Below are 20,844 nucleotides of genomic sequence, written 5' to 3' on the forward strand. Positions count from 1 at the left end.
GATGGTTCAATATTTGCTCTTGAATACATGATAGCAGACACGAAGTGTTCATTGCGGTGGTCATTTCTGTGAGTATGTGAGTCTGTTTCAGGTATCTGTTGCTCATCGTCATTGTCTTTGGTTGCTATGTGAGTTTGGTTTAATAGGACGGATGGAGACTTGCCTAATATAATATTTCTTATTCTATATAGGCAAGCCAATGGTGAAGGATGGTCATAGACACCCCCACGTTGTCTTAATTGAGAAAAAAAGTTTTCTAATACATCTTGGTTTAGCTGAAAGAGAAAAATAAATATAACAGTAAAACATTGATACCATTTAACATTTTTGACGATAATATTACCTTGTTCGTTGAAATGTACTTGATTGAATGCTTCTGTACCATATCTCCGAATATTTTTTTAATTGAAGTTATTTGCATGAGGATTGATTTTTGAAATGTTTGATGGTTATTTTTACCTATCACTCTCATGTTATCGACCATTTCAAACATATCATCTAATGCTTTCACCTGATCTTCAGAACAAATAAAGGATTTCTTATAATCCAAACTAGCTTTTGGCGAATATGAGTTTGAAACACTAAACCAAAGGTCTACTTTTTCTATAAACTCAGCTAAATGTTTCGCATCATCGTTAATTGAATAACGCCTTAAAGTTGTTGCTGTAGTCCTCGATAATAATTGCGCTGCTAAGCTTACATTCTGCCGTTCGTGACTAGACATATTCAAGTGTTTAGAACTTAGTTTAAATAATGGAGTATATTCTGATCCTAGCCTAGAATCTACTAAGAGGCGCAATGGTTCAATCGTAATATTTTTATCTTTATATCTGAAACCATGATCAATCAACCAGTTTCTTATTAATTTTAAGAGATGTGGAGCATCAGGTATTATATAAACATTTTTTTTCGTTATTGGATGCTCGAAATGGGGATTGAAATAGTCATGGGCGCCCAGCTGTTTCCAACAACCAATATTCGCAGAACAGTTATCACTAACAATCGCTGCGACATTTACTCCTTTCTCGTTAAGTTTTTGAATTAAATCTACCATTATTTCTTTAGTCATTTTCGTGTCGAATCCGATGAAAACAGGCTGTTTCCACTGTCTAAATAAGCCTCTGGCCATTACCACTTGTATATAATCATGTGGTCCTAAAATTTCATCCGTTGATTGATCATATTCTAAAACCCTTTGCACCTTCATTTCATCAAAACTTAGAATACATTCACGATCTTGTCTGGGCAATCCACTTGAAAAATTGCCAATAAAAACAAGAACATCGACCAATACGCCTTGCTTGAGGTTTATTTTTCTGGCATATTTTTGAAGTGTGGATAAAGCTGGCAAGGGATAGTGTAAGTCTATTGCTATATACCGATAGGCTCGTTTTCCGAAATAACGCAACGTCAGTGCAGAGCTTATTTCTTCAATTGTCCATTGCACACGCTTCTTTTCCTTCATGATCAGGTCTATTTGATTGCTGGAAAGAGTCCCTTTGAAAATATTTTTTATTTTGGCAACGAACTCTACCGGTTCTATACTCCTTCTTTTGTTTTTTTCAAGCTCCTTCTTTAATGTTTTGTTTTCGATTTTCAACGCATTGAGTTCTTTATAACAATCGTTCAGTTTTTCTTTCAGTACATGGTTTGCCTTACGCAACTCCTGTAATGATTCCTGCGATTTTCCTGCATCTACTAAATCGCTCGATCTAACAACTATCATGGGACTTTCTACATTATTCACTGGTTCTATTTGTGTAACATTTTCATTCCTACTTTCTTCAACACAAACATCTGTATTTTGTTCATTTTCCCCTAATTCTCTTTCAGTAGTTGAAATGCCTGTTTTGGACGGAACCACTGAAATATAAGTTTAAATAAATCAAACATGTTTTTGTTATTTTAGCGGTATCACAATTAATGAAAAAATTGTTTAGAACAATCAACGTCCTTTTTTCATTGCGGTATCCTCCGACGCCTTCGTGCCGTCCAGATTCGTTAAAGTTGATTACATTTTAGACTACAAATAAAACATTTACTATTTTGAACAGGCCAAACCATATGTTTCGTTTTGTTCAGTTCTTTTTCCCCAAAACATACATTTACTACCGACAAAGAACATATTTTAACTCAGCTCTACAACAGTAATACAATCGATTACACAGGAAACACATTGCGAATCGAATGTTATGTCAATTATAATATGTGTAGTACATTTATTGTTTAATCAAACTAAACCTACTACTATTACTACTCTGAACCTACCATGTGGATAAAGTCTATAAGGGTTTGTTTCTGTAGAATTGCGAGGTAACATTTGGTAATCTTCCTCATTAAAATGAAGCGAACAAATCACAGCTCGGTTACAAGGTTCCCAATCCGATTCGCGTCCGCAAAACTGTATCCACTTTGTTCTTAAATCTCCGCCGGGAGGAAATTTATGAAATTTGATATTCAATCCAAGCTTTTTGGCCTTAGATGGGCCATTATTGCAATAAATCACTGAACAGCTACAAGGCATGACGAAAACACTTTTAACTTCCTGCTTCCTGCGATGAAAACTGGAACAACTGCAAAATCAAATGTAAACAAACCCCAACGTAAACAAACCCCAAATCTGGGGACCTTACGTCAACTCGCAAAACGTCAAAATGCTCTATATTCCACCACCTGATCTTCTTAAATCCACCTTGGTCGTGTCCCACAAGAACCCGGATAAACGGCATTCCACTGTATATTTAATCACACATTCCTGATTTGCTTTTTCAACCAAGCCAGTTGTAATTAAATTCATGTGTTACCTTTGTATTGAACCGTAATTTCTCAACATCACAGATAAACGTACAGCCGGAGAAAAGGTATCCGGATAAGCGGCGCTCCACTGCACAATGGGCATTTGCCGGGATGAAATTCAAAAAATCAAATTTGTAATAGCGCAATTCCAAATAATAGGTTTTAATACTAAGGGTTAAACTAAGAAAAATATCAAATATGAGCTCTTTATCTTTTCTGGTTCTCTAGAAAAGACCTCTCAAAGTCGAGAATTGTTAAAAAAACGCAGAATTTTTTTCACTTTTTCGGAAAACTTTGAACCTTTGTAACTTTTTCAAATATGAACTGATTTTGATAAGTTTAGACATTTTCAAACGGATATTTAGTCAGCTTTATAACATATTAAAGATTTTGAGTTAAGTTAATTTTTTGCAAAAATATACGATAATAACTGAAAAAACTTCCCGAAAATTTTCATCATTTTAATTTTTGTCTTGATGCCATTATGGAAGTGGCGTAGAGTGGCGTTGTCTCATATATGTCACATAATAGTGTAATATATATACTATCAATCTGTGAAGAAATATTCTGCGAAAGTTTGCGAACGCGAATTTTATTGAAGTTTTTTCACATCAACTTTTTCTAAAAACAGACACATGCGTAACTAGGCGGCTCCATAGACGACTCCATATGTAAATTTCTATTCTAACCTAACTTTATTATTCAATTTATTATTCAGAAAGAACGGCTTCGGCCATATTGCTGACTTTATTATAAAATATAATGAAGCAAATCAGAACCAAATACCTTTTAGTACTGCTCCAGATTATAGACGGATGTAAGGAAAATAATTCTAAAACTATACGCATAACAGCAAAATGTTATGAATACACCAGCATCTATTGCCATTTTGGGAGAAGAAACTCCCAAAAGTCATGACAAACTAAGTATAAGGATAGAGGGGAATATGCTACAAAGAATATTTTGCAAGAAAGAAAATGCATCCAGAAGGACATTTTGTATAATGAGCTGTATTACTCTGATTCGTTAACCAGTTCAATATCAGTAGCTACACACACTAAAAAAAAGACAGGGCTTAACATTACAAATGAAGTAAATACTTTGTTTGTAGCTATAGTTGAATTCTGATTTTTCAGATAGTTGTAAAACCAAGAACATCCGATTTTTATTTTTATTATCCCTTCTGAAGGCAGTTCAGGACTTGGAAAAGTATTGGATGAATATTGTGTGATATCAATGCCCAGGAAAATGTGTAATTCCTATTTTTTTAAACAACAGATTTAAAAATTTAACCTTCAAAGACAAAAAATATGTGCAGCTTTTCATTACGAATTTGGGAACTACTTTATTTCAATGTACCTGCTCTATCTAATTATTTAAATGCCTTTATTCATGTCTTTAGAAATGTGAACTAGACGTTAGGAGCTTGTAATAGCATCCACCTAGGTTGTGTATGTACATTTTTAATATTTGTACTACCTGTGAGTAAAAGTGATGAGAATTAGGTACAATTGTCCTATACAAAGCAGAAAATATTATCTTATTCAAAATTATTATGCTTTGTTCATATATTATGGAACATCACAGTATATTTTAAAATGGTTTATACTATTAGAAACAACAAATACAAGAAAAAAACAGACAAAATTTAAAAAAAAAAACAAAGCAAAGATCCCTTAAAACACTATTTTATGTAGCGCCACCTGGTGGTATGGATGCAAACTACATATAAAATGTTATTTACTATCATAACACTTAACTACAAACGATAAAAACTAATAATTTCTGCAAAAATAATTTTATCCCGAAATTTGTTCTAAACTGCCCATTGTGCACTGTAGCCGAATTCAAATTTTCATCCATACGCATGTTCTCCGTGTAGCTACCGATACCATCGACGTCGTGTAGACATACCTACGCTCCCAGCACCCATTGTAGAAACGTCAACACAGTATCGTAACCGACCACCAGAGGGCCACCAACCGCAACAGCGTTTGTTTACATCCTTGCCATAGCTCAACCAGTTTTGTAATAGAAATACGCGCAACGTGTGCCTTTAATCGTTTCTTCCGGCTTTAAAACTGTATCCAAACTAAAAAACTTCTTTTAACTAGTAGTTTTCATCAAGCTAATCCTCCCACGGAGCTCTAGTTACAATGGCAGACCAAGAAATGAATGGATACAACGATGAGGCCAGCGACTTTAAGCGCAAAAGTAACGCCAGTCTGCGCGAAATGGACGCGGAGGATGACTCGGAGGAAGCGAACAAGCAAACGGAAAAGGTGCAGGAGTACGTCAGAAGCATACTGAACGAACGGATAGCACTGGATCGCAAATATCCCATCGCCGATCGGCTGCTAGAACAGGGTAAGCCGCTCTGCCATCATTCAAGTGCCCACACTGTTGATTAGCTCTTTTCGTTTTGGTTTTGTAGAGGTAGAAACGGCACAGCGGAATGGTAAACCACCCACCAGACGCTACATCGACATTTACCGGGAGAAGCCCATCAAAGTGCAGGTGAAGGTAATCGTGCCTGTTAAGGAGCATCCAAAGTTTAACTTCGTTGGCAAACTGCTCGGTCCAAAGGGCAATTCGCTAAAGCGCCTTCAGGAAGAAACCATGTGCAAAATGGCCATATTGGGCCGTGGCTCGATGAAGGATCGTAAAAAAGAGGAAGAGCTTCGGTTAGCGATGGATCCAAAGTATGCCCATCTGAACGATGATCTGCACGTGGAAATCAATGCCCTTGGGCCGCCGGCGGAAGCGCATGCCCGCATTGCATACGCACTGGCCGAGGTACGAAAGTTCCTCATCCCGGACAGTAACGATTTCATCCGGCAGGAACAGTTGCGGGAAATGCTGGAAGATCCGGAATGTGATTTTCCGGTTAAGAAAGGGTACCGAAAAACGATGCCATCGCACGCGAATGCAGCACACGATGACCCAGCGCCCAGATCACCGGTACCCGCCTCGTCACGGACGCATCCTCCGCAAAGAAAGATCTATTCGATTCTGGACAAAGCGCGTGCCGCGCTGGAGGACTCACACATGCCACGGTACGAATGGACTTCCTCCAGCAGAAGGGCGGACGTCTTCGTTCGTTCATCTGAATTAAATGATTTTTTATTTACATTTCAGCTCTACAAATTTAAGATACGAGGATTCGCGATATGACCGGGAACATTACGAATCCTCGTACGACTACCATCCAACACCGCCACCGCCTCGATCAAAATACGATAGTAACCATTACGACGATGAATATCGGCGGGATTATTGCCGCGAATCCAGCTCATACTCTGGTAAGTACTAATGGTTTAATGCAAAACGAATAATCATTTTCGATGTATACAAAAAAACAAACAATCCCACAAACAATGACCTTTATAAAAACGAAACATTATTGTATGTGCTTCGTCGAACAATATTTAAACCCAAACCCTGCTAAATCGTAACCGACACTGTAATGCGTCAAACATATTTAAACTTTCATCCAACATCATTGCCAGCTCCTTCCAAACCAAGCACCACATCGATGAGCGATCGATCGTGGAAACCGGCCTCGTACAGTGGAAGTTCGTCGCGTGAGCAAATCGATCTGAAGCATCATGCCGCTCGGGATCCTCGTTCTTCCTATCGCCATACACCGTACGCGCGCCAATCGAAGTAAAATTGCGATACAGGGTGCGTTGATCAAGCGTAATCGATGCAGCTGCATTTGTAAACTAACAAGAAGCAGTAGGTTGTTACAAACAAAAAATACAATGGCTTTGGGCACTCTTTTATTACGTACTGCGCCGGTTAGAAAGGCGGTTGGAACTACGAAACTCCCTCTCTCTCTATCTTGACGATGAGTTAGCTCGACATTTATTCTCGTATCTTGCAACATCATACGTACATTAAACGTGCTGTGTCAATATTAAATGAAAGCTCATCATAAATAAAAGTTGATAAATATGGCAATTCACATTTCGAAATCATAAATAAACTTATGAATTAACACAATCTATAGATATTGGCATATGTTAACAATAAACAATCAAACCCGGATAAAAATCAGATTGATGTAATCTTGATTTAAAGAAAACCCATCCAATACCGACATTAACATTTCGTTCAAATATCAACCGTTTTGAATTCCCAGCGATCCAGTCTGTATTAAAAAAACACTATCCAACCGCATAACCAGTTAATATGCCAAATATGTTACAATCTAAAAAGAAAACTAAATAAAAATACTTCAAATTATTAAACATACAACACTCCGACGTGTAAAATACAAACGAGTAACAAACTTATAATATTAAAACATAATCAAATTGAAGCTGCACCTAAAGTGTCTATACTAGAGAAATTTAATACAAACGAAAAAAATAAAATAAATGAAACATTCAATCTAATGTACTAACAATATAAATAGGCAACACCATAACTATTAAAGCAAAAATCATTTGAGGACAAAATAGTAAACAAGTAACTATTGAACAATTGTTATAAAAACAATAACGAGACACGCAAATATTCCGGCAACGATGGGACAACACCTTTGTCCACATCGTAAAGCAAAAAGCACATCCATGGAAAAATGTGTTGTAACTTTAACAAGGACCTAGGTGTGTCTCAAACAAAAACATAAATAGGAGGGATAAACATAAATAAATATAAAACATTATAAGGAGGGATTATAACAAAGTCTACATTAACAAATACAACCAAATAAAATGTTTCAAATATAAAATAAACCGAGCAACGCGATCGTAGATTAAACCATCCACCCGAATGCAGTGAAGTGTTTGTGAAATAAAACCAGCAATCGTACTGTTCAAATCGAAAACCAATGCAAAATGATCGAGAAGGTTGAAGACAATCAAGCCTTCTCCCAACTGCACCTTCACTTCGCTGTAATCGACGAACAATCACAATCAATTGTCCGCCCGCTGATGACGAACAATTGATCGGCCTAGGCCTAGGTAGCGATCAACTGCCGCAATCTATCGCTACGTAATGTCACACTGCCGTGAGCTATAGGTGATATGAGAATTAAGATAGCATAGTTTTAGGATCATATGTTTTATTATTTACCTTTTTCGTTTTATTTATTGAAAGATGATGATTTATTGCAAAATAGTCTTAGCACGTCCAGATTGTTATTTCTTGTGTACGGACATTTACTTGCATTAATGCAATGGTTCACTCTTGCGTTTTTAGGCAATTGCATTATAAATGCAGCGGTTTTGTAACGGCAATCACATAGAATGAGCTAATTTCATTAGCTGCTGACATTTAATCCTAGTCGTTTTACCAGTATTACCACTAACAATACTTTTGGTTCATTCGCGCTTCTTGCTCGGAGCGGCTGCCTTCGAAGGATATATCGCAAACAGTGCCAATTGAATGCCGCTCAGCGTAACGGCAGCCAGGTTCTGGCACTAAAACGAACGGGGACAGAACCGAAAAATGAACATACCACACTACTTACTTGCTTACTAACAAAACACTCCTTACCACCACGAACACATTGTTCAAAATCACACCATACAGCAGCCAGCTCAGCCCAACGATCGTACCGGACAGGATCATGGCGAACGGGAGGCCCTCCGTGCTCTTGCGGCGTATGATGTCCGGCAGGCCGAACAAAGGCTGCCCGATCAGGGCCAGCATCAGCACGGTAATGATCATGCCGAAGCGATCCTCCACCACGGACGGGTTCTCCACCTTGACGTACCCCAGCAGGGTGATCGTGAACAGTGCCGTTCCGCCGACCTGTCGCCAGTAGCTAGACCGCCCGGTGGGCGGCGTGTAGAGTAGGAAAAATATGGCATAGGCCAGGCTGATCGTCAGACCGACCAGATTCGCATTGGTCATGGCGGAATCGTTCATCAGCATGCCGTGTTGCAGGAAGAGCACAGTGCTGCGGAGAAGAACCAATCCTATTGTAGCGATTGCTCGCGATACCAAACCGACTGCAATTTTGCCACTTACAGTCCGCAACCACCGACGAACGGCATCGCTGAGAAGCCGTCCGTAGTGCCCTTCTTCCGGATGTCGTTGCACACGAAGCATCCGCTAAACATTTGTCCCACCGTGAGGATGCCGGCCGCCATGCCCACCTGTTCCTTGTACGGCTGCAGCGCCTCCGATATGGCCTCCATGGTTGATTATTCACTTCCCCACACTACACGACACCGAAACACCAAAAACCACCCTTCCCAAGCTCCAAGGTCAGAGCGCGTGTTATGCTGCTGCGCGATGTTACTTCGCTTGCCACCGCACATACACTAAGCGACACAGAAGGAACCCGACCCGACGGCCGAATCTAGCATTGGAGCATTGGAGATTGTTTCTATTGCACTGTGCTGCTGTGTTTGTGGTACAGCAAGCGCTTACGCAAACAGCTGTCGCGCATCTCTATTCGCTTTGCGCGTCGCCAGGCGAGGTTAGGCGCGCACACCCCTTCTCCCTAAATCTTTGAAACGCTCGACGATCGATTACGATTTGCTGCAGCGGCCGTGACTTTGCACGTTTGCTATCGGGATGAGGTAGCGTGTTTGCGCTCGCGTATTCTATTGCGTGCTTGGAAGCCACTCTCGGCGGCCGTTGGTGCGCAAAGTTACATTCGTGCGCTCACCACCACGTGGAAAAAGAAGATGACAGTTTGAAACTGAAACCGGGAGCGCGTATAAAACGCGCATTTTCTGTGGATATTTGAGCAGAGAAGGTTTTGTTTTACTTGTTTCGAGTTTGTATAGTGCACGGTCGCGATTTATCTTATCTTATCTTGCCCCTGTTCGAATGTACTGTCTCATACGCAGCCACATCATTTTACGCTGTACGATACGCAGCAAGATTGAAAGGGTGGACTACACGTTTTGAATGTAATTTTGTTAAGGCAGAATGTTTTATTTGTATTTAATGTCAATCTATCTTTTCTAAAAACGTTTTTGTGTGTTTACTGCCATTAGAGCCTCACTTGTACCCTTTATAAAATTCAACCTAAAACCAAAAACCAAAATTTTGTTAGCTGCCAGACACAATAGTTGTCTATAAACAACCACCCTTTCACCAACACATCATCTGTAGCACAACCATCTGTAGCAAACGCTGATTTCGTTTCGCGTACACGATGCGCCTTATCATCGTAGTCCAGCCAGTTGGACAGCTTTTCCGCTTCCTCGCAACCCTCAGCAAGATCCCTCCTTCGAAAAGGGATTTTTCTACCAAACCCACTCGGCCCGCCAGGGGATTATCATTGCTTTTTCTTCTCACCACCACTGCTGGTGGATGCTGGATAAATGATAAACAACGATAGCTGAACCGTGCACAGACCCATCGCTATGATTTTCTGGACCTGTCGTGCGGTATAAAAAACGGCGTTTATGTCGAATGCATTTGAAACTGACGGCGGTGCTGTGCCCCAACAGTCTTACCACTATGAACGTGTTGTTGATGAGCAGTCCGTACAAAAGCCACAGCACGGTTGCACCGGTGGAAGCGAGTATCGCAGGCAGGGGCAGCCCGGCGCTGCTTTTGGCGCGAATAATCGAACGCTGTCGGTGCGAAACAATATGCAAAACGTGGTACCGAGGGTTAGATAGAGCTGCTAAATCGTTCCACTTTCCGCCAACTTACCAACTGAGCCAGCGGTAGGGCGATGAAAGCGAGTGCCAGCACGGTCAGTACCATGCCCAGCCGGTACATCACGTCGGGACCATCGCCCTGGGCGCCATATGCGTACAGACCAGCTGTAGCAGTCGCCACCGCCGCCGTGAGCCGGTACAGCGCACCTCGCCCGCTCGGAGGCGTGTACCACCAGAACCACAGTGAGTAAAGCAGCGAAAAGGCCAGCGTGAAAATGCTGGTCCAGATGAGTGCCGGTGCTTGAAGCTTCTCGGAGTACTGCAGCTGAAGGATGGAGCTGGAAGTGTACGGTATTGAAAAATCAAAAATGCCAATCCCAAAGCGTTGCATTGCTTTACTCACAGTCCACAGCCACCGATGAAGCGAAGCGGTGAAACGCCGGCCGATGTGCCGCGGCGCCTAATGTCGCTACAAATAAACCATCCCGCCAGGTACTGGGCGACCGTCAGTAGCCCCGCTGCCTGGCCGATCCGTTCCCGGTGCGCCTCTAGACCGGCCAGTAGCGGCGTAGTAAACATGGTGTATCAAGCGACCGGGGAACGCACCGTACCGTACGTAGCAGCCTCTCGACTCGCCACCGAGCGTGCAACTGTGCGCAGTGTACTGTACACTGAGCGAAGTTGCGACTCACAGCAGTGGCACCATATCGCAGACGGTAAATTTAGGACGCTCTACAGCGCTTAAGAGTGAGCGAAGATGCTAATCACTCTCTGCTAAATCTGTCGAGATGTAGAGGCTTAACGAGTGGTTTGACTGCCAGCGCTCCGCCGTAAGTGAGAAATGTCTCGCATCGGAATGTTTGTTTTATAATCAGCACCACAAGGCGCGTGGCTTATCACGATGCTCTTTGATTTTTTTTTTCTTGAAGCAACCCAATAGAATGGAAGTAGGTTTTCTGCAGCAAATGGTTCTGTTTCTATTGCGCTCGACTGGCTGCAGTAAAATAATGCTCTCACCGTTTTAATTGAAATGGTAAATTCAATGTTGTAATGTTTATTTATTCCGCTATACACATTCAAGTTCTACTATATAAATTACAATGAGAGATTATTAATTTTGTTACTTTCTCGATACTTGGATGACTTTATGTTTATGCTTAATGTCTTCGTCGAATTTATAAAAAAAAACTGCTGCAGGGAATGGTTTATAGACCAGTATGGTTGTAGAATCAGTTGAGAGAATGGAGTAGGAACTATATCAGTTCCGGCCCGGGACATGTTTGTGAACCGTTGCATGACGGAGACAATTTACAGGTACAGTATTGATATAAGAACAAAAAATAGGAACAGTTTCAGGATCTAGATTCAGTTTCGTGAGAAGCTCCAGGATCGGTTCGGGACCAATTCCATAACCGATGTGTAATCAGGATTGGGTTTAGGTACGGTATTGCTTCAGGGTTAGTTCCAGGACCGTAATGGGCACAGTGAAAGTTTCAGAACCGCTATAGATTTAGTATCAGTTCCAGAACCGGTGTGGGTTCGTGATCAGTTCTAGGACCGGTATGGTTTCGTGATCGGTTCCCAAACTGGTATGAATTTAGTATCAGTTACAGGACTGGTATAGGTACGTGATCGGCTTCAGGACTAATATGGGTTTGCTAACAGTTACAGGATCGATAAGGGTTCGTGCTCGGCTCCAGTTACGGTGTTGGTTCGGGCTTAGTTTTACGAACGAAATCGATCCAGGATCAGATTTAGGACCGAAAATGCTTCGGATTTAGTTATCAGGACCGGTAATGGTTATTTCCAGGCTCGTGTAAGGATTGAGGATAATTTCCCGGACCGATCTAAGTTTACTACGCTATGAGCTCTTTTGAAATCTAGGCCAAACTGATAAGGTTAGTTAAAATGATTATGACCAACGTCATTTGCCAGGTGAAGGTGGATGGACAACTATCCGGGCCTTAGATATAGATCAAGATCAAGAACGTGCAGTTGATACGCAGGCTCCGGTGGGCTGGCCATATTGTACGCATAGAAACGGACGACCCAGCCCGTAAAGTCTTTTTAGACCCTCTACAAGCACAGAGGAGGCGTGGTAGGCCCAAATTGAGGTGGGAAGATGCCATTGAGGCCGGGATAACGGACTGGCGGACATAGGCGCAAGACCGTGAGCGGTTTCGGACACTCCTGAGGCAGGCCAAGACCGCAAAGCGGTTGTAGCGCCGGATAAGTAAGTAAGTAAGTAAGTAAGTAAGATATGAGTTTGGAATCAATTCCAGGCGCGGCATGGGCTCGGACCAAGTCTAGGACTTGGTATTGGTTTGAGCTCAGTTTCTAGACCGGTATGGTCTCAAGATCAGTTTCTGAAATGATATAGGTTCCAATACCGATATTTGTTCGAGATTATTTCCATGACGAGCTCGGATTCAGTATTACTGTCAAGATCAGCATGGGTTCATGTTTAGTTCCAGAACAAATAAAGCTAGAAAATAAGATCCATGACCGGTAGGGATTCAGGATCAGTAATAGGTCAATTAGGAATTCACCATTCGTTCAAAAATTCCGTTTCGATAGTCATATTCGCCTCAGAATCAAGAATACAATATTGAAATTGCGTTGCGTGTCCCCAGTTATAACCTCTCCAAATTAACCAGTGTCATAAAAAATTACATATCTACCACAAAAAAGACTTACCATTACGAGTGCAATAACGCTGATCGCTCTGCCTCTGTTACATTTCCCTTCACAATTTGTTAAAGGATACACAATGCTACACCATTCTTCCATCCGGTTGATTTGCCGCCTCATTAACGACCTGCTCACGAACTCAACCAACCCCTCGCGAGGCCCTCATCGGGAAAAGCCAAACTTTTCCGCCTTTCGATGGAAGGAGAGAAAGAAGGAGAGAGTGAGTCGAGAATATCCGGCAAAACGGTATATTGTTTTGGCTTTCAATTGTACCCATTTTATAAGGGATCTGTTCGGAGGGGATAAAACATTCGAATGAAAGCTGCGAATGCCGGAAAGACGCTATTTTCCTTCCATTCGCAATCGTTGTCCTATGGCGACAGGAAAGTGGAGGAGCTTTCGTTGAGAAGGGTGCCTTTCAGGATTGTAGAAGGCGACGAGACAAGATGATATAAAGTTTGACGGGATTTTGTGCAACCGGGTGGTGGTAGTTCCCAGGGGACAGCGTAAGGTGCAGGAAAGCATCCCATTACCATGCAATTGCGCGATAGTGCATCCAAACAATACAGCGGAGAGAGCAGCGATCGATGGCAAAAGACGCGGATGGCACGAAGAGAAAACACTTTGCCACCAAGCATTTCCGTTTGCTCTGATGCACTACGATCAGGTGAAATGATTGGTCCTATTGTGAAGCCGCTCTCTATTCACGTTTATTGTCTTATAGTGAAAAGCATACGCAAACAACACAACAAGAGTAGAGTGAATGGTTTTGTGTGCACATTGTTTTTGTGTGAAATTTACAGTAATGCATCTATTTTGTGTGCAACGCTGCAGCTCGATCTATACAGTGGAAATATGTCTCCAAAAAAAAATTTTTTTATACATTAGCGCTTTATGAGTAAAGCTGCATCAGAACTGATGGATCTTTTAAGCGCTTTAAAAGGGAGCGGTTTTTTCGATTGTGAGTTGCATTTTTTAATATACAAATGCAACAATTTGTGCTCCAACTTTATAGCACATCCATTACCATCAAGATGCTGATGATGATGATGACGATGTTGTCTTCTTAAAGAGAAACGAAACCAACGCTACTCGCGATTGGTGTTGTTGTGGTGCGCGTTATACGCCTTGATGGACACCGCAGCTCGCTGAACGGTCGTAATCTTTATGCGGAACAATGACGAGCATATGTGCCGTGTGCTGGTGGATGGTATGAAATCGGTGGAATATACACTACGGTAAGGGCAGGTGGGATGAGATAAGATGCTCTTGCTTACCAGACAGTTCATATCCTAAGTGAACGGGGAGAAAATACGTTTCACCTTGTGCTATGTGCATATCTTTCGCTTTTGTTTTTGTGTACTATTTCTAAAACGCGCGATAAAATGTAAGTCTCAGTCGTAGATTGTAGCTCTGAAGGTCCGAAGACACATATCGGTACAGTTTAATATGGCTTTGCAATGGAACGAACCCCGCTTTTTTATATGGAAAATACTGTTTTGGGACTAAGTGGTGATATTTGCTAACATGTCGCCTGCTTTTGGAACAGTAATTTCTCAAATATATGTGTCACAATAGATGTGATTTCAAAATGGCATTTCTGTTATCTAAATTGATTAGATTAAGGTGTAAAACAGTAATTAGTAGCATAGCATCTTTAACTTCAATTGAGTTATATCTTCCATACCATACTTGCGATGCCAAGTCACTAATAAAACAGCCTTTGAAACAGGCGTGCAATAGTTAGCTAAAGATACCAAATTGAACTTAAGGTAGTTGCGATACAACGCAACCACCTTCGCTGTGACCGCTCACACATACAACCGCAACGAAGCACACGCTTCGTTATCGGAATGATTGTGCTTATCATTTGGCCATGCTCCAACGGCAGGTTAAATACGTTTTGATAAGGCTTCAACCACGGTCTCTGCCACGACGACGACGACGACGACGACGGTACCTTCTACAAGGGAAAGGCTCTACCACGTACCCTTAATACGTGACCGTCTGTGTGTGGACTGTGCCATTTAGTTAGTTGGCTTGTTACTGCACGCAACAGTTCCATGCGACGGATCGGTAGGTGAGACAGTAATGGATGAACCACTACTGAAGCGGGTGTCTAATTAGTCAACGTCTGTTCATCATCGCGGCAGCCGGTGCTGAATCTGCCCTTCTCGGTCAGCGTTTTGTTGACTTGCCAGAAGAGGCGGTCTAACGATGGGGACTGCACGTAATTAATGGACTAAAAGCGAGCGTGAAAGCATAACATCCCTATTGCCGCCGCATACCACCATTCATAAGAGTCTCATGCGCAAGCGAATCATTTCACACCTATAGCATCGCGTCACGCGTGTCAAATTCTTATCGATAGTACCTTGGAAAGGAATTTAACTTTATTCGCGTTTTATGCTGCCGAGTGCACGAATAGGAATTGTTTCGTACCAGAAACTTTTCATCCCGGAATGACGCTCAATTTTCATTTCGCTTTTACTTCACTGTCATTTATTTTCATTAAGTGTCGAAAAGTTTGCAGAACGCAGCACAGCGAGAATAAAAGGAAACATATCGATTGTTTTTACTGCGAGCTTTCCTGTATGCTGCCGCTGCACAATTACTCGCATCGTCGAAATTGAATAGAGATCAATCATCTACACAGTAACTTACTGTGGAGTTTGTCAGATTACAGAAAGAGCAAAGGTTAAATATAAAAACACACACACTCGTCTGCATGTGTATTATTGATTCTGGTAGAATTCGAATTCAAGTGTTTATTTACCTTGAAAGAGTTCATGTATGTGTATGCAGATTCATTCACTTCCCCATTAATGAAGCAGCTGACTTTACAAATATAAACAAGTTAATACAATACACTAACAAATCTACTAGTTTCTGTAACCATTTTGTGCTTTTACACAAACGACTTATATGGTTTTTTGGCGTATTTTGTGATTTAAGGCGCTTTCATCACAAAACAGTTCCAAACACTGATAGTATCTTTCCGTTTTAAGACGATTTTTTCGTTTCGATTCAGACAAAAAAAACTCCCTTTACACAGTAAATAAGAAATGTGATTACCTTACATATGATACCTTCCACGAACTTCCCGTAGCATTCCATCATTTGCCAGGCCGGGTAAAAACCCTCATCCAGTGCTACCCGAAATACCCTTCGGTGAAAAAGTATCCATTTTCTCCATTTACAATTCTCCGTGCCGAGTTTGTGAAGCGCAGTAGTGTAACACAATCGCTTTGGCAAGCAAGTTAGAAATCATCTTCCCGTGGGGATTTTTTTTTTTAACTACAACTTGCCACATTCCTCATCCCGATGCTGTTCCGCTAAAATTTAAGGACACAAATTGGATGCCATTTACTTTTGGGCCGACTTCACTCCGTCCTGCTAACGAGAGAGAGGATCAGATTCTGCGACGGTAAAGATTGTTATGGAGTGCACTAATTCGGTATCCTGTGGTGAGTTTCGTTGCAGATAACCAATCCACCGGCTCCAATCTGCTAACTGACATTTCCGGTTTCGTTGTGATTCCCTTTACGACAAACCGTTACTGCTCATCGAAATCAAGCGTTGTAACGGAAAAGTGTAACATCCGATTGAAAAGGTCGATTGACAGCCTTTCTGCCTTCCTGTACCGACCAGGCACCCGTCTGATTGACCCCGGCTCGGAGCGTTTACGTGCACCTATTCCACGACAACCAGCAAAGCACGGTCATAAATTAATATGCAAATTTTGACTGACAGACCCATTAATTGCCACCCTGCCCATTCGGATCCTGGGCGCAACGGGCGCTGCTTGATCGATCGATAAGGATCGTGCAATTCGTACCGCTCCGTCCGTTAGCGTGGGTGTTGTGGGCTTGTTAAAATTAAATGACTATCGCCCTCCCCCCAAAATTCATAGGCCTGAAATGGTTCGCGTTAAGTTTGCACAAACGGAGGTTTAATGAAGCATTGAGGGACATTTGAACGGTTGATCTATTTCATATTTTTTTACCCGCCCTCCCCATAACAAAAGGCAATAAATTATCATTGATTGTTCATTAAAAGAAATCAACAACATGATGTACGCATAACAAGTATATCGATTAATTGCAGTACCACTGTTTTGAACAGCAATTTAACTGTTTCAAATTATATAGAAGCTTCTATATGTACTGGTGTTTTTTTTTATACATTTTGCTGCATAATCGCAAACAAACAAATTAGTTCTATGCCATGGCATGGCAGCTCAGGGACAGCGTCACATGTCACGCAAACACCGACACACACATTCCATTTTCCATGACATTTTCCAATTTTCCCTTTTCTGGTCGACAATTCTACCCGCTGCTCCCGAGCTATTGCATCGCGGCATAGCTGATCCGGGGTTGTTTTTTTCATTCGATTCCGTAGAATCCGCACGAAATCGGATTCGATCTTCACCAGAGCAAATGAATCAATTTTGCTGAAGCATCACGATACAATAGTACCCCGTTTTCCTGCCGATTTTGCCTATTTACTTAGCTTAATCTGCTTTACCTGTACGGCGTATCAAGCGTACAAGTCAGCCATCGAACCGAACGCTGCTTGGCGAACGCTTTTCAGCGTGACGTCAACGCGTTTGTTTGTTGTGTAAGCAGCAATTTGGATTCGAAATACCCGGCGAACGGCGAACGAACAACCTGGTCGACCTGGTATGGTATGTGTGCACCTGGGGACATGCCGGCATGCAAATTGTGTTATTGGCGGTGGGTTTAGTGGCGCGTATTACGAATTAAATTTGGCTTGTTAACAATTGCGCTCCCTGCGCTGTTGAATAGTGACTTCGATTCCACTAATGAGTTCCAACTCGTTTGATACGGTTCCAGTCAACTACCTACTATCTTGAGGTAAATTTACACGTATTTGTTTTGTATAATTGCTTCACGTTTGCCGTTTATCAAACGCCCTTTTGTTGTGAAACTTTCACAGTTTGAATTGATAACACACCCGGTAAACCAACAGCAACCAGCCTTCAACCAAATGTGAAACTGTGCAGTTCAATTGTGTCACCTGTTGGCTTGAGCATGGCCAAATTAGTAACGTAAAAAATGGGTACCAACAAAAAAAATGAATTCCTCCCCATCAACACTACAACAGATAACCTTACCTTTCGTCTTTTTACCACCTACTTTGGCGAAAACCTGCTGCTGCAACCCCTTCGTTTCGCTGCACGCCGATAAAACCTGTTTGCACAGCTGATAACGCACCCGAAGACGAAGGCAGTCGAAATTTCCCGCTGGGTGTTCATTCCGCGCGATGCTATGGTACGGTATCCGGGGGGGTTCGGGTGGTAAACATCACCACCCACCTGGATGAAGGAACCCACGTTTTGTAGGCCACGTTTGCGCTCGCTTTAGGGGCGCGCGGAAAGCAACAGATAAGCACACGCTTGGCGGTGTATGGCGTGTGTTCATCGTGTTCGTGTTCGTGTCGACTGCACTGTGGGACTTTTGTGTTAAAAAGTATGAAATCATAAAATTTTGCTTTCAGCTATTGCTTTTTTAAGACCTTCTTTCGGCCTTCCTGTAGCTGATGATGATATTTACTGTAGCTTTTGAACCATTTTAATAATGGCTTAGCATACTTGTTTGTATTCGTCTTATGCATCTAAATTTTAATGTTTCTTTATTTAACTATTATACAGCATATTGTAACCATTACTTTGATGCGGTTTTGAACAATTTGTCACATGTTTTATTCTCACTAGTGTCTCTCACTTCATCATGTAAAATGCTATGTTAAACTGTTAGGGGCGGTCCCGTGGCACAGTCGTCAACTCGAACGACTTAATAACATGCCCGTCACAGGTTCAAGCCTACAATGGACCGTCGCCCCGTTGCAAGGATTGATGACTGTCTGGCTGCGTGGTAATGGATTACGTCTCGAAAGCCTGTATACACCGGCATGTCCGCGTAGGACGTTACGCCAAATAGAAGAAGAAAGTATTTTTTAAAGTTTATTATTTAGTTGTAATTATTTAGACTTTTTAATTAGAAGCAGCTAATGGTGATTAGTATTTATTTTTTCTATCCTAATATTAGACATATTTAAAATATGTTAAACCTATGCTTATGCGTATACATTCTGTGTGAGTTTCATTGATAGGAAAGGCCATTTACTTATCTTTGTGTTTGCTTTATGTTTTTTTTATATTTTTATTCAAAAGCTTTGTTACATGCCAACGATAAACGATTTCCCCATTTCACAAATATGTTGGTCTTATCAAATAATAGTCCAATTCAAGCTTATAGTCAAACATATATTTTGTTTTAAATAATTCACTATAACGCGCGGAGACAATCATTCAAAATCTAATAATTTATTGTTCGATTTTTTTCTAAATGTCTTAACCAGCTTCAAAGGAATCAAAATTAAACAATAAGAAGTAAGTAACATCAGGAACAATAAATGAGACTAGCAAACAAATCATTATTCCGTTGGTCAAAACCAGGAAGTTAAGCAGTCTAGCAAAGCATTACGGTAAGCACAGGACATACCAAAATTGATTCAACTCAGCACTAGAAATATTTCATAACAAAAACATTGTTCAAACTCTTGTTAGACAATATAATTTCATCAAATACCTTTTTTCCAACTGCAATTGTGACCGTTTTCCCAAGCGCTTCCCTTCCCCTTTAGTGAATCGGTTGGTCGGTTCATCCGAAATTCATCCACCCTTATCACCATGGCTTCGGTTTGTTTGGGGCTTTTCCGATGAACACGCCGGCGGGCCGAGTCACAACAGCTGGACCAGCATGCTACGATGCGTTCACCGCGCACGTAGCAGCGATGTTTGTTAGTCAGTCTAGCGAAAACCGTACCACCGACAGGACGCCAATCTTTGCCACTGCACAGTTACGCACACGCAGAAGCTTCGGTACAAGCGCCCATATCTACCCGTGTGCCCGCGCTATCTGTCCCTGCATGAGGGTTTGTTTGCATCACGTATCACAGTGAGGTGATTTCGCTTTCCCTTACCCCCTTCTCCCCAGTGCGGACAGGAGGCAGTGTGTGTGTGGTTGTGTGTACTATTTCATCAGACAAGTAATCCCTGCACGGAGTGTGATTCAGCCGGGTTTTACGAAACCATCGTACGGCTAAAAGTGCAATTTTATGCAAATCCCGCGCGGCAAATCTGTGAAAACAAACGAAGAAGTGATAATAACAGCAAACAGCAGTGTTGCTGTACGGGTTTACGGGTACGGGTGCCAAAGACCGCTACCAAAAACCAATTTAAAGTGGAATAATTACAACCGACCAAAGATCCTCCTTTACTGCCCACAGCGTACTGTTAGTTTCTTATCAAAGCGGGTCGCTTCGAGCCGAAGTGTGTGGTGGCGTAGCCCAGCGAGCCATGACAAAAGCGAAAAACGAAATATTCACAAAAGTGTTCCGTGCTAGAATTTCCGCCTTTCTGTAGCCACGGCAAGCTCCCGGGGTGAAAGAGTGAGTGGCTTGGAGGGGTTGGAGAAAGGCATAAGAAGCAAGATCGTAACACGGTGGCGCGTTCCACAGCATTCCAACGGGATGCTTTTACACCGCTAAAAACCATTGCTCACTGCCGCGGCCGTCTTGATCTGCCCTTTGGCGAAAGAATCGTTTCATCTTCGTTACCCGCGGCTGCGGCCGTGTACGGCTCAATGGAGCATTGTATGTGTGTGTGTGTTTGCGTTGTGTTGCTGTGTTTCGCGGCAGTGTATTGTAAAAGAGTGTGTTTATTCGTGCAACATAATTCTTAGCCCACACA

At 41.9% G+C, this 20,844-nt stretch overlaps 4 protein-coding genes across 12 annotated transcripts in view; 2 read left to right on the forward strand and 2 right to left on the reverse strand.

Moving 5' to 3' along the window:
* Window positions 1-4,720: 4,720 nt before the first annotated feature.
* Window positions 4,721-6,773, forward strand: LOC1275034 (KH domain-containing, RNA-binding, signal transduction-associated protein 3). Its single transcript, XM_314258.6, has 4 exons — window positions 4,721-5,163; window positions 5,231-5,852; window positions 5,935-6,098; window positions 6,306-6,773. The coding sequence occupies exons 1-4, from the start codon at window positions 4,953-4,955 to the stop codon at window positions 6,464-6,466; spliced, it is 1,158 nt and encodes a 385-aa protein (XP_314258.5). The 5' UTR covers window positions 4,721-4,952; the 3' UTR covers window positions 6,467-6,773.
* Window positions 6,774-7,850: 1,077 nt separating this feature from the next.
* On the reverse strand, window positions 7,851-9,144 carry LOC4577006 (sugar transporter SWEET1). Its single transcript, XM_001230997.4, has 3 exons — window positions 8,779-9,144; window positions 8,302-8,707; window positions 7,851-8,225 (listed from the first exon to the last, which is right to left on the reverse strand). Exons 1-3 carry the CDS (start codon window positions 8,946-8,948, stop codon window positions 8,127-8,129), a joined length of 675 nt encoding a protein of 224 aa, XP_001230998.2. The 5' UTR covers window positions 8,949-9,144; the 3' UTR covers window positions 7,851-8,126.
* A 528-nt stretch (window positions 9,145-9,672) lies between these two features.
* On the reverse strand, window positions 9,673-11,204 carry LOC4577007 (sugar transporter SWEET1). 2 transcript variants are annotated; one of them, XM_001230998.2, is made up of 4 exons: window positions 10,777-11,204; window positions 10,426-10,711; window positions 10,224-10,343; window positions 9,673-10,144 (listed from the first exon to the last, which is right to left on the reverse strand). In XM_001230998.2, exons 1-4 carry the CDS (start codon window positions 10,950-10,952, stop codon window positions 10,043-10,045), a joined length of 684 nt encoding a protein of 227 aa, XP_001230999.2. In that variant the 5' UTR covers window positions 10,953-11,204; the 3' UTR covers window positions 9,673-10,042. The 2 variants fall into 2 exon arrangements, with proteins under 2 accessions (XP_001230999.2, XP_061501195.1); XM_061645211.1 differs by having other exon boundaries at window positions 9,673-10,343; window positions 10,777-11,175.
* Window positions 11,205-19,835: 8,631 nt separating this feature from the next.
* Window positions 19,836-20,844, forward strand: part of LOC1275037 (AP-1 complex subunit gamma-1) — a 34,645-nt gene continuing 33,636 nt past the window's right edge. For 2 of the 8 annotated variants that reach the window (XM_061645201.1, XM_061645199.1), the window contains exon 1: window positions 19,866-20,055. The gene's annotated coding sequence lies outside the window, so the exon portion shown is untranslated. Of the gene's footprint in view, window positions 20,056-20,844 lie in introns of all 8 variants that reach the window. The other 6 variants (XM_061645203.1, XM_061645202.1, XM_061645204.1 and 3 more) reach the window with 4 other exon arrangements.

This window comes from Anopheles gambiae, chromosome 2 (assembly GCF_943734735.2).
Source record: "Anopheles gambiae chromosome 2, idAnoGambNW_F1_1, whole genome shotgun sequence".
Taxonomy (NCBI): Eukaryota; Metazoa; Arthropoda; class Insecta; order Diptera; family Culicidae; genus Anopheles; species Anopheles gambiae.

What these genes read in the sequence shown, in the direction of transcription:
- LOC1275034 (XM_314258.6), top strand. Translation starts at nt 4,953, where the DNA reads ATGGCAGACCAAGAAATGAATGGATACAACGATGAGGCCAGCGACTTT. An exon ending in CGATCGGCTGCTAGAACAGG is followed by an intron (nt 5,164 to 5,230) that starts GTAAGCCGCTCT and finishes TTGGTTTTGTAG; the next exon opens with AGGTAGAAACGGCACAGCGG. An exon ending in CGAATCCAGCTCATACTCTG is followed by an intron (nt 6,099 to 6,305) that starts GTAAGTACTAAT and finishes CATCATTGCCAG; the next exon opens with CTCCTTCCAAACCAAGCACC.
- LOC4577006 (XM_001230997.4), bottom strand. Translation starts at nt 8,948, where the DNA reads ATGGAGGCCATATCGGAGGCGCTGCAGCCGTACAAGGAACAGGTGGGC. An exon ending in TTCGTCGGTGGTTGCGGACT is followed by an intron (nt 8,708 to 8,778) that starts GTAAGTGGCAAA and finishes TCTTCTCCGCAG; the next exon opens with CACTGTGCTCTTCCTGCAAC. An exon ending in TGAACAATGTGTTCGTGGTG is followed by an intron (nt 8,226 to 8,301) that starts GTAAGGAGTGTT and finishes CGTTCGTTTTAG; the next exon opens with TGCCAGAACCTGGCTGCCGT.
- LOC4577007 (XM_061645211.1), bottom strand. Translation starts at nt 10,952, where the DNA reads ATGTTTACTACGCCGCTACTGGCCGGTCTAGAGGCGCACCGGGAACGG. An exon ending in TTCATCGGTGGCTGTGGACT is followed by an intron (nt 10,712 to 10,776) that starts GTGAGTAAAGCA and finishes GTACACTTCCAG; the next exon opens with CTCCATCCTTCAGCTGCAGT. An exon ending in CCCTACCGCTGGCTCAGTTG is followed by an intron (nt 10,344 to 10,425) that starts GTAAGTTGGCGG and finishes TCGCACCGACAG; the next exon opens with CGTTCGATTATTCGCGCCAA.